This window comes from Thunnus albacares, chromosome 9 (genome assembly GCF_914725855.1).
Source record: "Thunnus albacares chromosome 9, fThuAlb1.1, whole genome shotgun sequence".
Classification (NCBI taxonomy): domain Eukaryota; kingdom Metazoa; phylum Chordata; class Actinopteri; order Scombriformes; family Scombridae; genus Thunnus; species Thunnus albacares.
In genome coordinates, this window is record NC_058114.1 from 26681175 (window position 1) to 26698838 (window position 17664).

At 43.8% G+C, this 17664-nt stretch overlaps 1 protein-coding gene across 1 annotated transcript in view; it reads left to right on the forward strand.

Annotated features, from left to right (window-relative positions):
• Positions 1-17664, forward strand: part of scfd2 (sec1 family domain containing 2) — an 87612-nt gene that overhangs the window by 14314 nt on the left and 55634 nt on the right. The window contains exon 4 of the mRNA XM_044362772.1: positions 1741-1916. Within this exon, the coding sequence (XP_044218707.1) occupies positions 1741-1916 (176 nt within the window). The remainder of the gene's footprint in view (positions 1-1740; positions 1917-17664) is intronic.

The window sequence follows — 17664 nt, forward strand, 5'->3', positions numbered from 1 at the left end:
AGCTGAGGTTCTGCCAGAGCTGTTTGATTGTGTAATGGAGAACAGGCTTTTGTGTGGCTTTCTCGTGTTAAGTTCTTTTTCAGTTTTTTCCAATGTCTTACATTTTCTCGCTCAGTCTCACCTGGTTTGTGCTAGCTTTAAACTCTGATTATGTTTGGCTGACGGCGAACCATTCTCGGTTGCCTATTCTCAGGCGGAATTATGCTTGGCCCTCGCAATGGACGTATTTCCTGGTTCTGTGTTGAATTATGGTTGGCACATCAAGCTTTGTGAACCTTGGTTATACTGCCAGGATTTTTATGGCTGGATATGTTCACAATAGGGCTTTTCAGAGTCCTGAATTTGTCTGGACTGAAGCTTATTCTTTGAAAATGCTTTAATTTCAGCAAGAAACTTGATTCCCTTTTGTAGGCTCTTGCTTCATTTTGCTCATAAGTGCTGCACAACACACCAATTCTTTTAGTGCAGCTTGGAAAGTATGTTTCCCAACAGGGAGACTTGAAGATTTCTATTTTACTGTCATGTTTACTCATCAGCTGCTGTGAAAATGAGTTTTTGTTGCAAGCTTCCCTGGATGATTCCCTGCAATTTTCATTTTTCATTTCACATCCATAGATTTTGTCATCCGGTTTAACAATAAAGTAAAAAAAAAGTTTTGTCTTTACATTTGTTAATTGCCATGAATCTGTATTGTTTTTAGTATTCTTTAGCTTTCTACTCTATTTTTTATTCTGCCTGTCTGTTGCTCCTCTAGTCATGTGTTTGGCCCCGCTAAAGAAAACATTGGCCATGTAGTCCAACAGGAAATACTCCCACATCTGGTGCTGGTTCAGAACATCAACATGAAGAAGTAGTCTTTATGGGGAGTTAATGTGTGCCCCTCTCTATCCCAACCCCTAAAACAGCCCCCTCGTACCTCCAGGCCACCCTACACACACACACACACACCCCTCAGCCCTTACACCCTTTACGCTGCTCTTCCTGTGTCTTTGTGAATCTTGGTGGGACGGGCTCGGAGTAGGCAGAGGGTCCTAAACAGTATGAGGAGTCCAGCCTCTCTCTCTCTCTCTCTCTGCTGCCTCTATAAATAATCAGAGAAAAAAACCCTCTGATTTACACTTATTAGTCACACTCAAGTCGGCCTCTCAGGAGCTCTTATCAGCAATGCTGCACCTCTGCTACATGCACACACACACACACACACACACACACACATACGCACACTTACTGATGTTTGTGACTCATATAAACATTTCACTGAAAACTCTCTGACAGTCTCCCCCTAAAGCTTGCACATATAGAGATTATTATTACCTGAGTGGCACTTTCGTGTCACACATGCACACACACTCCTGCTTCTTTCCCAGCCTGCTTGAAGTTTTTGCTCATTAAGATAATATTATGATCTGATTTGGTATCAGTCATTCCGCCTCTGCCCTAAGCTGAGAGTGTGGTAGTTATTAAAAAGGCTGTTATGCTTGGGAAAAGGTTGTCTATTTATTCTGTTTCCACGCTCCACTCTTCCCAGGATGAATAACTACTGTATGTGTGTTTATGTGTCTTCAAACCTTGTACATTTTTATTTGTTTTTAACAGATGGCACACAAAACACCATTAGTCCAGCTGTGGATTATATACAGTATACTGTATGTTGTTCTTTGACCAACACTGATTAATGAATTTGTGATGGGTTCGAAACTTCTCCCCAGATGATAACAGTATCTTGTTCCCTCCTCTCAGGCCGTGTGACCCCCGAGCAGCTGTGCACCTACATGAAGCTGTTTCGGAGCAGTTGGGGGGCGCTAGAGAGTCACTGCGGGGTGCTCCAGCTGGGCCTGGCCACGGCCCAGGCTCTGCGCCACCCCTGCCTTCCCCGCTGGGATGCCTGCCTGGCCTTCGAGAGGCTGCTGCTGCAGGTCCGTACTCATCTTACGAAAACCTATTATCCACATGTGCTACAAGTGATGAAAACTAAAAGGATTGTTTCAAAACGGGATATCCACCACTTGAAAAATTTCACGCCAGCTACGACACATCGACAGAGCCTTTTTTTGAGCCTTTTAACGCCAGAACAATATTGTAGATTCAAGCATCTCTCCGTCGGTATTGAGGAATGTGAATCAAATTACAAAAATGCACATTTCATTTTTAAATGAAACCCTAAACGGTGACACACTGACAAAATTAAGCAGAAAAACAGCACATTCACTAGCAATTTGTCATTAACTCTGTAGTTATTCTTTCACATCTTTTCCTTCGGTAAATATTTTATTGCCTGTGCTCAGCAGGTAAGTGGGTGCTTGTGGCTCGCTCGATGGTGGCCAGAATGTTGTGTTAAACTGACAGAGACAGGAAAAAACGCAGGTCCCTCTCCTTCGTAAACAAGGTCAGTTGTGTTTGTAGGGAAAACATTCGGATCCAGTAAACACTGCGAAAAGCCAGATTTCCATCATGTTGTTTAGTGGCTTTTTGAGTTTAGAGGAGGAAGAGGTCTTAGTTTACGGGGGTGGACAGAGGCGGATGTACATGTGTGTTTGACTGTGGAAAGGTCAGAGGGCAAGTCTGATGGAGAGACGGAGACAGAGGGGATGAGGGGGAGATGGAGTATACGAATAAATCAAAAGCCACCAGCTTCAGTCGTCACTTATTCGTCTCCCACTTCAGCTCATAAACAGTCATCAATGGATATTTTAAAAATACATATACTGCGTACTGTGAGCTCGCTAATATTAAAAACCGTTTCCACCTTCCTTCTCTTACCTTTCTGTTTTCATTGAGTCTCTTTATATTCCTGAAGCTGTAAAGCAAGCAGTAGGACAGCTGAGTATTTAGGAACTTATTAAACTAAATCACGGAAAAATAAAACAAGCTCGCAGCAGTGCCCCATGCCAAATTGGAATTTGAAAACAACCTCATAAACCTTGGTCCTCAGCTGGGGCCATTGCTGGTTTATTAAATAAAGGAAGAAGACTTTAGGGCTTATAGTTCTAGTATCCATTTACTTCATGACTCTTTGATCCACTCCCCCATGGTTGTCTGATATACCTGGATAATTCAAAGTACAGCTTTCTCACCACTTTTTTTTTTAATGTTTCAGTCTCCTAACTACCAGGCGTTTGAGGCGAGGTGTCCTCAGGTAGAACTGAGCCTCATTAAACTAATGGCAACTATGTTAAAAACAGACTGTTGTTGTATTTAGCAGCAGAGTTGTATATTTAGCACTTGGCTGGAGTTCAAAATGACATTCTTCAAGAATCAAATCTCTTAATCAGGCCTTGAGCGCGATGTGAGAGTTGGTGTTTGCAATCAAAACGGGCCCTGAGTTTTATTGAGGTATTAAGGGAAATGAGTTGTGTGTCCTCTGTGCCCCCTCTGTTTATTTAATTTCTATGTGAGGTTTTTGCTCTGGCTCAACATGGACAGAGGGAAGTTAATTACATTACAAAATGGCGGGATGAAATGCCTTTTAGCTTTGCCTGGCGGTTGGACTGTGTTTGCTCTGCCTGAGTGTGTGAGGGCTGCTGTGGGTACGACCAGGCAGAGCTGGACACTCCACCGTCGCTGGTGGACAGTGTGAGTTCATTCAACCCCACTGTGGTGCACTGAGGCCTTGGAGTGAGCAGCAGTTGAACTGAGGCAAAGGGCCATTGAGTTCAGGGACTCGCCTAGTTCATGCCTTTCCCCACAGATATGCACACGTTTTGTGCAAAGTAAAATACTGTGTAATAACTACTTTGCGAACCTAGACAACTTTTCCGAGCAGCAACGTAGCGTTTTGCTCATGAGGTAATGCTTGAATATGCTGTTACACTTAAAAAAAGCTCCTTGTAAATGTACTGTGCTTTTGCAGGTTTTAAATGGCAACGTTTGCTTGAAAGGTAATATACCTGTGAGGGTCTTGCAGCTGGGAGGTTTTAAGTTAGGAGTACAGATGTGGTTATGGAGGTTGACATGTGAGTTGGACTGAGATATAAATGTGGTCAGTGTAATATTTACAGTTTATTCTGCCTTTATGGAGACCGTTGGAGTTTCTCAATATAGTACTACTATTTGTGTGAGACAGCCAGATATCTTCTTGGCTGGCACTGCCACCCGGACTGCACCTATAACCCCCCTTGCGGCTCTGGGCCCTGGCTGTCTGGCATGTGACTGGGTTTTGGTCTGAATGGGTCAGATTGAGCAGGCTTGGTCCAGGTCCAGCCCACAGTTACAGAATGTGTATGCTAGAAGTGCTCAGCACTGCACAGGGGGTGGTGCAGCCAAGGGGAAACTCAACAGACTCGCTCTTTCTCCACTTCCCAGAACATCACAAGCACACTAACCTTCCCATCAACGGCCCAGCCAGAGCCTCTACCTCACCAATCTAAACATGTACACTACTACTGTACATCCCTCCCAGAGAGAGCAAGCAGACTCGGGGGTGGAAAGTTAATGCTACGTTTTCTGTAAAAGATTCTGTAAGGCCAGTATTGTCTTTGAGTTTGCAGCGCAGCCTACTGTTGATTAGTCTGTCACATCACTGAACATGGTAGTGATGACAGCAGTGCAGTAGAGAGGAGCTAACCTCTCTCACCCCGGCCTGTTGCTTTACTCTGCTGGGATTACCAGGGCATGCCTCTGCAAACATTCAAGCGCCGAGTTATTACTGGTCACAGCGCTGCTCAGACAGAAAGCTCCGCTGGCTGTATGTCCCCTTCTCCCATGGGTCACACAAACCGCCTGCCTGGTCCTTATCTCTGCCTTTTTCAGTATGTTTGTTTTTTAGTCAGAAATGCTGTATATGTATGTTGAAATGGAGCTATGAAGCCAAACCCAGTGTCCGTGACATTAATTTACAGTAGTGGAACTGGTAATTTGCCTTCATTATTTAACTTATCTACTGGAATGCACAGGACTATAAGTCCAAACTAGTTTATTGATACAACCAGTATAACCTCCCACCAACTTTACAACATAACACAAAAGAAACTGAATGAACTCATACTGTACAATGAACATTGACTCTGAAATTAAATACTTGCATACATTGAAAATGCAGACAAGATATATCAACAACTCTGTCCAGGGTATTTACAGTATCAAAACAAAACCAAGAAAGCCTATACCCACCTACTCTTTATACCCTATACCCTTTGACTACAGAAAATAAAATAAAATAAAATAAAGGAAGAAGAGAAAAAAACTAAAGTACTTCTTGACAAGTATTCCCACAAGAAACACTGCGTACCCACAGTTTCTGCTGCTGTGTCACATCTAATTCTAGTTGATGTATGCTAGGTCTTTTTTAAACTGATGTTTTGCTCTGTTAGTGTTTGTGTCAATGTCTGTTGTTGTAATTAATATACATTCAGGTTGGAGCCTGGTGACCCGCATACTCCATTAACCCCCCCAATACAGTGTCAGTGTGTGCTGTCTTAAAGACTCATGACCCTGCACCTCTATCCCTTGACCCCTCCTGGACATATACTGACCTGTAAAGGCTCAAACTTGTGGTTCTGCAGTATGTCAGTAGTCTGACAATAAAAAAAAAAACCCATGTCATTCTCCTGTTATATAAAGCCATATGAAGGCACGCCAATCCCCAGAATACTTAACATGCAGTTATATATGTAACATCTGGATTGTATCATTTCTTATGGCGACAGAGGGAAAAATGTTGATATTGGTCCTGAGTAACTTTCATCTTATCTGAGCTGCATGCCACAGACAGACAGGGGGCTTAAAGCCTGTAATTGGCCTTTCCCCAGGGTATGGAGCCTGTCCCCCACATCCCAGACATTCCCCTTATTCTCCATCTCGGCTGTGTCCCTGCAGCCCCCACAGGGCTGGAGATTGTAACAAAGGGGTGTGAATGACTCCGGGGCACTGCCCTGAGATGTCCAGCACTGACCTCCTCCAACTCCCCACTGTTTAACAGTCTCACATCTGGACTGACCTGGACTGACCCTCTCCCCATCCATCCGCTTTCTGTACCGTATTCTGCCTCATCAAGCCCCTCTGTAGCCCTGGAGCAACACAGATCCACTCACAGAATAAGCCACAGGAGGTTCTGGATCAACTCCTGTCTGTCTCTACACAAAGTGGCCTCTCTGTCTCTCTCCTATCATCTTCTCTTCATCCCTTTTTCTTTAAACTACACTTTATCCTGCACTTCTCTTTAAATATGTCATGTTTATCCTGTATCTCTGATATGTGTTCTCCAAACATATGCCTTGCTATAACATACACATACATGCATAGTATGTGCTCAGTTTATGTCCAAGTTGCAGTATTTTGAAGCATAACAAGCCTTCTAAAATTAGAGGAAAATACATAACTGGAAGAAAGTTGGATTTATCAAAAGAGTGAGTTATTTACCCATCTCTTCCTTCCTGTGTTTAGCTGGAGAGGATTACAGCGGGAGAGATGAGCAGTGATGGAGTTCACTCCCAGGAAGACCCAGGAATAGCCCCATTCTAAGCTCCCCCCGGCCCCCGCCATCTTGCTCAGCGCTGGTACCCTGAGAAGGCTGTGTTTACATTGTTCTGCACAGCTCAGGCCTAATGTACTATCTGTTTAATAGGCAGAGAGAGGCCTGTTTATAAAGAAGGACCTTTTTAACAGAGGTGATGGGCTGGTGGGCCAGAGGGCAACACCAACTCATCTCACTTCCTGTTATCATTACCTCTTTTCTCTCAGACAGCTAGGTGCTTGGCTCGCTCCGCTTTCTGCATTACTTATCCTTAATCGCCTCGCCATCCGGCTGGCTATGATTGAGCTCAATCTGTCTCCCCTGGAAAATCGAGGAACACAAGTAGACTCAATCAAGTTGCCTCATATTAAACCTCACTGGCTCCACTTCTCAGCTCAGTAGTAATATGCAGCACATGCAAATTACAACTAGTAGAACTTTAAATGTTCTACTAAGCAACTTTCTACTAAATCTATATCTCAGCCCACTGAACTGAAACTTTATAGGAATTGCTTTGGTGTTAATAGCTGTAAAATTATAAAGCTACAGCTCTCTGAATGTTAAAGCTGAGGGAGTAAGATCGGCCCATAAGGGTTTCATACACTTCATATTTTCTCTTTCACTTAAAGCGGCCTTTTTCTTTTGGCATCGTTCTGTGTCAAGTCAGAGTTGCATTCACTGCACATGTGCATCTGCAGATACTCTTTGTACTGGTCTCTATTGTTTACTGCAGCTGTTTAACTGAGGAGTCAAAACCCTTCACATCAGGAGGAGTTTTCATGTGGCCTGGATTTTTTTTTTTTCTCACGAATATGTGTTTTCGAGGGCTCTGCAGCTTCTGCCAAAGGAGGCTAGTTTTTCTCACACTTGCGCAGACCAAACCCATAGTATGAAATGGTTGATCTTTCCTGGAGATCATCCACACTGCTTTCTCCACTCCAGCACACTTTTGGTATTTCAGAATTTCAGTTGTACTGAGCTGCATTGTCATCTCAGAGTATTTGGGTGAGGTTGTCTAGGGAACATGATCAGAGGGGCTCTTGGAGCTCCCACTAACACTCTCCATCCCTGGTGAATCAGGTCAGTGTGGTCTGCTGACTTGGCCTCCTGGCGTCAGACTTCATTTGAGCATGCTCCAACAAGACACCACAGACTGGGGAAAATCCCACAATGCCCAGCATTCACCCTCGGATTGTTAACAAGGAAGGCCGTAGAAAAAGCTGACCATTAGGTAAGATGGCGGGGGTTGCAAGAGACCCAACAATGACCCTGTGTCCCGGACAGAGCTGGCCAACGAACCACTTCATACCTTTATGTTCCTCTGACTGGCACACGACCCTTTCCGTCAGTTAACATGCCACTGCTTACTGTTTATATGCCATTTGTCCACAATATACTGCATCTGAAACTATAGCCAGATGTGCTTACGTGTGTGTGTGTGTGTGTGTGTGTGTGTGTGTGTGTGTGTGAGCGGCCATGTGTGCATGCATGCATTCATGCATGTGCATCCTTTAATGTGCCCATTCTGGTAACAGTGTCTCAACTTCCTGTTGTCACAAACAAGCTCTCTGTTCCCTGCAGAAAAGCTCCACCTCAGGACAGATTAACTATCAGGTCATTTGTCACTACCTGCTGAGCACAGGCCAGGGAAGGTCACGGGCCACAGGACATGTGTCTTTGTGTCTGTATGTCTGATCTGAAATGGAGACAGAAGAACATTCCAAGACCTTTGAGCATCTTCCTTAGACACTGATCGACCCCCTTTGAGCAAGATTGAACATTTTTAGCCAGATTGAAAATTTCATTGTGATTGATCAGTTAAGGGTGAGGAATACATCGGCGACCGGTAACAAACCAGAAACTCTGCTGTTCCAGGTCCATGCTAGTCCTCGCAGAGTCAGCATGCTTTGAAAGCAGCAGATGGACGAATGACAGTTTTCCTTTGCTTGGTTGAGTGATGATGAATGCTCAGCCTTGTGAACCAGTGGACAGTGAACTCTTGGAATTTCTTTGAAAAGTTTCCTACTGACTCACATTTGGGGACACAGTAGATTGGTAGTGCCCCCTACTGCTAAGGGTGGGCAAAGACTTGCAAAGATCTGTAGATGGAGATGAATGGGGTAAAGTGGGGGAAGTGGGAGTGATCCCCTTAGGTCATGAAGCAAAGGTGGGACAAGGACTCCTCTTTGGTATAGCATGCAATTGTACCTATCTGAAACCTCAGTCTGCACCTCCTACTCTTCTCCACCCCCACCCCTCTGTTCACTCACGCCCACCCTGCAGACCACCTTGTCGCCCCAGGGATTCGACCGGTCACCCAGAGGGAACGAGACTGACCTGTCACTATGGCAACTAAGCAGTGAGGGTCAAACTGGGTCAATCAGAGACAGATTCTTACTACCCTCGCTCTGTCATTAATTACCCATAGTTCCCCGGGGCACTGCTCCATGTGTAACCACATAGCTGAAGAGGCTGGATCCAAGTGGTTTGAGTGTATGATCAGGTGTGCGGCACCATTTGTTTCATATGTGTATCAATGACGGGGTCAGTGTTGTCTTCATTACCAGCTAAGTGAGTGTGCCACCCTGTGACAGTGTTTGGAAACTAGCGTGTCAAATGGATATGCCATGCTAGCAATAACAACTCAAACCTATGGCATCACCTGTGTGATCTTTCAGGGACCTTTGGCCTTAAAAGAAGGCTTTATTTGATTAAACGCTTGAAGAGTTCACGGACGAGTCCAGCAGCATCTCAAAGTCATTGGGGCCTATTGGTTGGGATAGGACACTTTTGTTTAATTCAAGCAACCAGAGCGTACAGACCCCAGCCTGCTCTAACTTTAAATGTTTATAGGTTGTGACAACATTAGCTGTATCTGGTTTTGAGCTCAGCTTTCAACTTGAACTGGTATTTGCATTTGTTAGGAGCTATGTGGATGAAAAAACTGCATACAGCTTCCCTTCTTTTTTTGTGTGTGTTTGGCAAGGTTGCCTTTTGTTGTTCTTGGAATCATCTTGTATGAGCTAGAAATTAAACTCATCTGCGGAAGGAGTTGTAGGGAATGGACCACTCCTCTCCCCTCGTAATGTGATTGACATCAGGGTGCAGAGAATTAGGGGAGATACCCTCAGGCTCTCTGCTGGGGTCTGGAGGTAGTTAAATGTCCTTCTATCACCCTCTCCATATTATTAGTATTTTCTCTTTTCTCTTGGTTTTGAATGTATTTTTCTTACAGCTTTTCTCCTTTAAGAGTCTGTCTCTCTTTCCCCACCCCCCTCCAACCCTTTTATCTTTCATCATTAATTCAATTGGTCCTGTGTTGATTTGAGGAAATGTGTCTCATTATATCTGTAGTCTTTTCTGGAGCAGAGGGGTGCATCTGGTACGGCAGCGAGAAAGACTGTAGCCACATGCTGAAGTATCCTGAAAGAGACTGAAACCAGAGCGGCTGATGTGAACATGTATGCGTCAACAAAATATTTGCAAATGGATTCGTTAGAAATTCCTCAGAACGGTTGCCAAAATACTGGATATGTTTAGTGCAATTATGACAAATAGAGACTGATAGCGTGTTTTCTGGATATAGCACACAGAAAGAGCAACATATGATATAAATTCATAGAATTTGTTGAACGTGTAGGTTATTGTACTGTACAACAGTACATTATGATAGGCCTGCAGAGTTTCGTCAAAAAGTTTCCACTGCCTGTCATGGTGTATAAGCCAAAACTAAGCAGTTCCAGCCCTCCACACTACATTTTATCCAATAGGAAAACTTGATTTGAAAACATGTGAGGGAAAACCTCACTAATTCCTGTGTTTTCCCGCTAAAGCTTTCATCTGGAGTGAACTCATATGCCCCACTTCTCTTCTTCTATTGTTCTAAGCCTGGTGTACTCGGAGACACATGTGGGCCTGTTTGTCCCACTGCTGTTTTCATGGAAATAAGAAAAGGAATGAAAGTAACCCAAAACGAGCACCGACGCCGAACCGCTAATTATGAGCGAGAGGAGAGATGGAGGGGCTGGAGGAGGAGGAGGTTTCTCATACGCTCGCCATGTGCCCCCTCACCCTCCCTCCTCCCGATCTCCCGCTCCTTAACTCTCCCATCTTCTCCACCCCACTTCTTCTTTTCTTCTGTTTTGTTTCTTCTGTTTTTTAAGATGCTACGTGCTCTCCGTTTCATGTTTGCAGTCGTGATGTCTCTTGTGTTCTGAGCGCCGTGTGTCTAAACATCATACCAACAATGTCTTTTTTCCTCTCATATTTCTAAGCAAGAGGGAGGCTAATGACAGTGGCGACTTTTATGGCCTTTTACATGCTGCATATTGTGTCTTTTAAAAGGCATAATAAATAATACCGAGTATGATTTGATGTGTGTGAGTTCAGTTTGGGTGGCCCTGTTTGTGTTTAAAGTGTCATAAGCTTGCTTATTGTGGTTAATAAGAGTAGATTGTAGAGAATATGAAGCATTGCCTCAAATGACATATTAAATGCATACTGCACATCTGGCTGTGAGGATCAGAAGTTCAGATGTACTCATTCACACTGCACTAACCACTGCTCCACATCCTGTCTAAAGCATAATAATACAGAGGTTAAACTGCAGAATCCATATTTTTTTATTTTGGCAAGTTTGCATTTCAGGCTGCAGTTGGCTGACTTTGCTCATACTTTGTTTATGATTAATTTCGTTTGAAAAGTTGAACAAAAAGCATTTTCGTTCCAACATTCTGATTCCACCACGTGTCATAATACGTTACAAAATAAAATGATTTTATACATGACTGATGAAAATCAAATATTTTTCCCCGAGCTACACTGAGTCGCCAGTTACAGTAGGTGTACTTTACCGCTCTAAAACTAATCTAATCTAATCTAAACCAGTGCAGCAGCCCTGCAATATATCTTACACTCCTATCACTTTCAGTTTGTGTTGAGACTGTGTTGGAGAGGTGCTGAATCAGCTCTGCGGTCATTTTGGAGGCTGTAGTGTTTGGTGATGTTGCATTACATGGCATTATGGTGAAAGCTGTTTGCAATATTTAGTCCGAACCAATTCATGTCAAAGGAGTTGGCCAAACTATTACAAACACCTTCTTGTATAGACTTTTTGCTAATCCATCTCTACACATCAGTTAACTTTTATAAAAGTCAATAAACTCTTCATCTCACCCAATCATTCAATATGTCATTAAACTGACATTCAACCACTGTATGATTCAATGAAGCGTTAACAAGTGTTGCTTTGTTTATACCACAGTTTCTGTCTATTTAAATACGTTTCCTTGTTAAATAACCTTCCTCTCTGTTGGCGTGAGACTAAACTGCAGGCTTGTGTATACAGTAGTTACGGGAAAATGACTTTTCCAACAACCAGTGGTCAAGCTAAAGTTAAAAAATAAATGGATAATATTAGCTAAGTGGTACTTTAGCACTTAGACTGTCAAGCGCACAATGACATTGTAATTCTCATGGTCTTAGTGGTGTTTGGAGAAGCGGTACCTCTCTGCTAGTGTGATGTGTTTAGTCCTTGTTTAGCGGCAAGGCTCTGCGCTGCATCACAGGATAGACAAACAGACAGACAAGACATTAGTGATGTGTTTACCATCTGTTCAGGAAGGACAGAAACGATGGGAGAGGATGAGGAAGAGAGACATTTTCACGGTGTACAAAGGGACAGGCGGGGGGCGTCTGAGGATTTACTGCCAGACATCATAACCATTACTTATCAGAGTGGCCGGGCAAACGTTGTACCCTCCGTGGCACTGCTGTCATCTTTAACTAAGAATACAGGTCAGGGATTGTCAATGATGCTGTCTTCATTGAAATGCAAGACCTGGCTGAGGTATGGACCCAAAGGGTGCAGGGAGATAATTGCATTGGAAGCAGCCGCCAACATTTAGAGACCGCCAGTTGACTGAGAATCTGAACACTCAGAGAGAACTCAGCAATTTTAGCACCATAAGAGAAATGATCCCAGAAGGCAAGTCAGAAAGTGCGAGAGAAACACCGTCAAGCCCGTTGCCCTCCGGTTGTTAAGGAGGATGCTTGATGTGTGCGGGGATCACAGTTAGTGACCCAAGACTTCTGGGAAATGTAGGTGATGCATTAGACCCCAGGGAGATAAGGTGAGGATTGAAACAGGGTGAAATGAGCTAGAGAAATGGAGTTTGCTTTTGCTTTGGTTTGGTGTAGCAATCCTCCAATCAGCCCCCAATCTTACAAGACTCTCTTTCAAAAACCTCAGCGGAGCCGTTACTTGATTAGATTTATATACTCTTAGTACTTTTGAGATCTAGCCATTCTGATTGTGTCCCAGATATAAGTTATTATTTCTCCAAGTTATGATAGTCTTGGAGGAGTTTTTATCACGTCAGGATAGTTTTAAGAGTCTGTGTGATTTTTGCCAGAGCAGAGTTATGCCTTCACAAACAAGGCGATGAGAGGGAGAGAGTGGGAGGCACTTGGGTCGGTTAAGAAATCTGGGAAAGAGTGAGACAATAATAGGGAGAGTGATGTAGTGGGTCCTAGAAAAAGTTTGGGTTTTTTTTTTAAGAAAGAGGTGTTAGGCTGTATTAATGGTTTAAGCTTGTCTCGTTGCCCTTCCTGGTAGTGTTTTTTAGCTGAGCTGTGGGCTTAAGGCTCTGGGAATGTTTGTGCAGTAGAAACCCTGGGCGTTGTTGTTTGTATTGTTCTTTTTCAGCCTGTTTGTCGAACCGTTGTCGGCAGACCAGGACCGTGTTTTCTTTTCACACGCAAAAGGAATCCGCCATGTACTCATCCCTCTGTCTGTCTCCATCCTGACTCCGTCTCCTAACTCTCCCTTTGCCCCGTCATTCTTTGTATCTATTGCCACTTCCCTGAAATGTGGGTCAATGCTCAAATGAATTGCCAAAAGGAGATCCTGGTAAAATCCTCTGATATTCAAAGTGTTATAACAGATGGAATTCATGCAGGGCAATGGTGTTAGTGTGCAGACATGTTGTCTGCAAAAGCATCGCTGTATATCTTTGCTCTCTTTCATTCTGGCCTGCATGTTGTGTCCAGCTCCCCCCATGACACATCAGCAAACATAAGTGCACACATATATAGCTTCTGTTGCGAGTATATCTGTGCGTGTATGTGTGTGTGTGTGTGTGTGTGTGTGCTCCAGTCAGACTGGGTTCGTAGTGTTTTGGTGGGGACAAGCGTGCCTCCATACGACCTGTGTTAGCAGTGGCACGCTAGTTTCTATGTGTGACAGAGGACTGCTGTGTGCGCAGAATGCCACCCTCTGTCTCAGGTCTTAGATTACTCACAGAAAGAGCGTTCTCTTCACGGCCCACCGCTCTGATACGCTGAGGGAGGAGTCACTGTGTTAAAATAATACATGTAATCATACAACAGGGCTTCATCTGTGAAAACCTTTTCTTTTTTTTAAATTTAAAGTTCAGGTCCTAATAGATAATACAATTGAAATAATAAAAGAAAGAACATAAACATGTTTTTCACCTCTTAATGTTTATTTTTAAAGATTTCTCTCCCAGCCACCACTACCCCTCGCTGCGGCTTCTATTTCCTAACTCCAGTCTCTTTTTTGTGTGAAGCAGGGGTTTCCAGTTAAACAAGGATGGAAGAATATCCCTCCTTACCCAGAACTGCCTTTATTTAATTAGGTTACGGTAAGGGTTAGTGTTAGGCAAGTAGTGGTTATGGTTAAGGTTAGGATAAGTCTCCAGGAAATGAATGTAAGTCAATGTAATGTCCTCTGAAGTGATGGAAACACGGACTGCGTGCGTGTGTGTGCTACAGGCCTTCATGTCATCTTTTTTGGGGATTTCTATTTCCATAGAGACCCCTTATGTTAGCCCCAGCTCAGACAGTAAATAATCACGTCGATCATAATTGACTGGTAAATAGAACATTGCTCTGAGTCACATCACACATGTGGTCATCGGGGAGCATCACGTGACCCAGCACACTCACACCACCATCACTGCGCCGATAATATCTCTCAGTGGAGGTCTCACTTCATCCCCTTCCCATCATTCCAAACTTCATTACTGTTTTTCCTCTCTATCTTTCCTCATCCTCCTCTCTCTTTTTTTTTTCTCATTGTTTGCTTTTCTTCTTCCTGCTTTTTTTCTTTTTTGTTGTTGTTGTTATTGTTTATGCGATGTTAGTTAACATGTTCCAGTATTTGCTATTTTGAACATAATTCATCTCTAAATCCAGCCAGGTGTGTGTATAAGTGCGCATTTGCGAGGAAATGGAGGGAGATTAGTTGTTTTCCATTTCCCGTGTCTGTAATGAGTGTTCTATAAATGTTTGGGGAAGAGCAGCCATGTGTAGGCGTGTTTGTCAGTGTCTCTGATAGAGATACAGGTTGGCGGGACAGTCCAGATTATGATGTGGACCATATTTACACCAAAAAAAAAATACACACACACACAAACACTCACACATGTGCATCTAAATACACAGTCCTCCCTTGCGAAAGCTTAACACCACTTTAATTTAGCACAGATGTGCACATTACCTCTTTTTAATTTACATGTACTCACATAAATATAGAGGTACCTCTGTGACCTCTGTGTTAATGCGGGGGGTCAGAGAAGAAGCCCTGCCTCTCCACACATGTAGCACAAGAAAATAGGAGACAAACACACGCATACACATAACCCTCCTCCTTTGAGAGACAGCGAGCAAAACAGCTGTGTCTCAGAGTCATGACGCAAATCTGAGTACATCAGTTGGTGACACAGCTCTGGGGTTTTTCCTGATGAATTTCATGTTTTATTCAAACTTTAAGACAGTACCCCGATAGAGCTCTGCAGCCTGTGATGACATGCTGCCAGGTTAGAAATGATGGCACGGACAGAGCTGAGGTCAGCAATGCAGAATTCACAATGCCACAGCCATGACACACCTAACGTACAGCTAATAGTTTAAAAATATCCAGCACTTCAACTCCAGACTATTTCCTGTCTATTGAATTCTGCTCCAGGATGGAAGGATGGAGTTTTTGAGAGAAAGAGACAGGCAAACGCGGTTCAATCTGTGCAGGCCGGGATCAACCGTTGCTGGACTTGGCGTGGTGCAACAGTGCCCCCCAATGTTTGAAAGTCTCCACAAGCCCTGGATAACATGTCTCACATGCAAAATAAAATATTTATTTCCCTCTAATGCAAATATACACGTATATTCTTCAAAATGCATATTTCATCACCTTAATTATGCACAGTAGCTCAAAACAAGAATCGGTCACACTTACAAAATTGCCTTCAGTCTGCTTCCAGCAATTCAAGCCAAACTCCAGCCAGTCAAGCCAATGCCAACCCCCCCTCCTCCCACACACACACCCCCACCTCCTCCTCCCCCACCGCCCCGCGCCCTCCTCTCCATGTGTGAGACAGAAACTGGAATCAGATGGGCCGCTTTAATCTTTCACACCACACGTTTCTTCATTTAAAGAAGACAAAAAGATACAAGAAAAGAAAAGTGATTTCTTGTATCATGCCCGTATCGTATTTCTGATTGGCTGCGATGAAAAATGAAATAAAGCAACTGCACAATGTTGAAGCCAATTGTTTTGCTTTGAATCCCATCGGATAAATTGTGGCTCTTGCATTGTGCTTCGTCTAGAAACCGTCTGTTTACCTCAGGATGTTTTTTCCCTGCTGGAGCCTCCTGAGTCAATTAGTAGTAGATGTAATGTACTGTCTTTGGCAGTATCAGAGGGTGTGTGTTTGTGTGTGTCTGTGTGTGTGTGTGTGTCTGCTCATGGATGCGTATGATTCAGTTTCTCTCAGTGTGAGAAAAGTGCGGGAGGTTTTACATGGCCCTGGGGTTTGTGGCTGCAGAGCAACTCTCATCTGGTGAATTACGCCATAATCTGTTGCAGCCTATGTGGCAAAAATAAAGCCTCATTAATCCCCCTATGTTTCCAAACACTTGGAGTATACTGCCTTAGTACAGTTTTTCATATTAAAGCTCCTACGATTTCTATCTCACTCGTTTTTTCCAACGAGTAGCGTATCGGGTCTCAGGCAGAGTGTGATAAGGAGGCAGGGTGTCGCGTGCCGTGCAGACAGAGTCCAGCCGCAGTGACCAGCATGTGGCTGGCAGGCGGTGACAGGGCGAGGTGCGGGGACTGTGTGTTTGTGTCTGTGAATCGGTCCCACGTCTCTTCTAAATTATAGGCTTCGAGCTTTGCACCGAGCCAACCTTTGACACGCTGAGCAAAGAGGGAAAAAAAAAAAAAAGAGAAATGTAGATTCAATACATGGGTGTGAATGTGGAGACAGTGGTTTAAAGAAGGTGACTGAAGAAGATAAAAGGTGAAAGCGGGAAGCTTTTTCTTGTATTGACAGAGTGGCAGCTGCACATCCATCCCTCCTCTAGTGAACTGATCTTCAGCTGTGTGTCTCTGTGCGCAGGAGTCCATTGATTTCCCTCCCAACAGTCCGGCGTGTAGACCTGCGACCAGGCCGCTCGGCTGGGCAGAAACAAAACAGAGCCACCTCACACACTGTGTGGTAATTCAGGCCTCATTTCAAATGAAAGATTTATGTCTCAGTGTTCCTACAAACACAACAGGCATCAGGCTGATGGAGCCAGACCAGGGGTCACCTTACCTTTAAGAGCTTTTCCATCCACTGCAATCTGTCCAATCAATCAATCAAACAGTCTTATCTGTAGCCATTTCTTTTCTATTTTTTTTCCCCCTTACTTGTCTCCCCAGCCATTTATGTGTAAGTCTATGTTTTCTCCGACATGCAAGAGTTAACCGACTGATGGACAAGCCACAGAGTAGTGGTCTGGCTGTGGAGTACATTCAGTACATTCCATCATTTACTGAGTATTAATAGATTTGTTGTAATGTAAATCCAGCTCTGTTTTCCCTGCGCATTCAAGCAGTGTTTTGCTTAGTCAGCAGATCACCTGGATGATGATCTGGCAGAGAAGTGTACGTGGGAACAGACCAAATCATATAAAATAGTGCACCTCACACAGTTGGCATTTTGAGGTTGCTGCGTGTATGGTTTCGAAATCCCTCACCTCGTAATTGAGCTGCAGAAAATTACAGCAAATGTGTTTTGATTCCATAGCAGGACCATGATTCTGTTGTTTCAGCCGCTTAACAGAAATCTGAAAAGAGACTGTACCCTGCAAACTCTCAAAGTCTTCCGGTTTGTCCTCAGGTTAAGACAGATATATAAACACACACA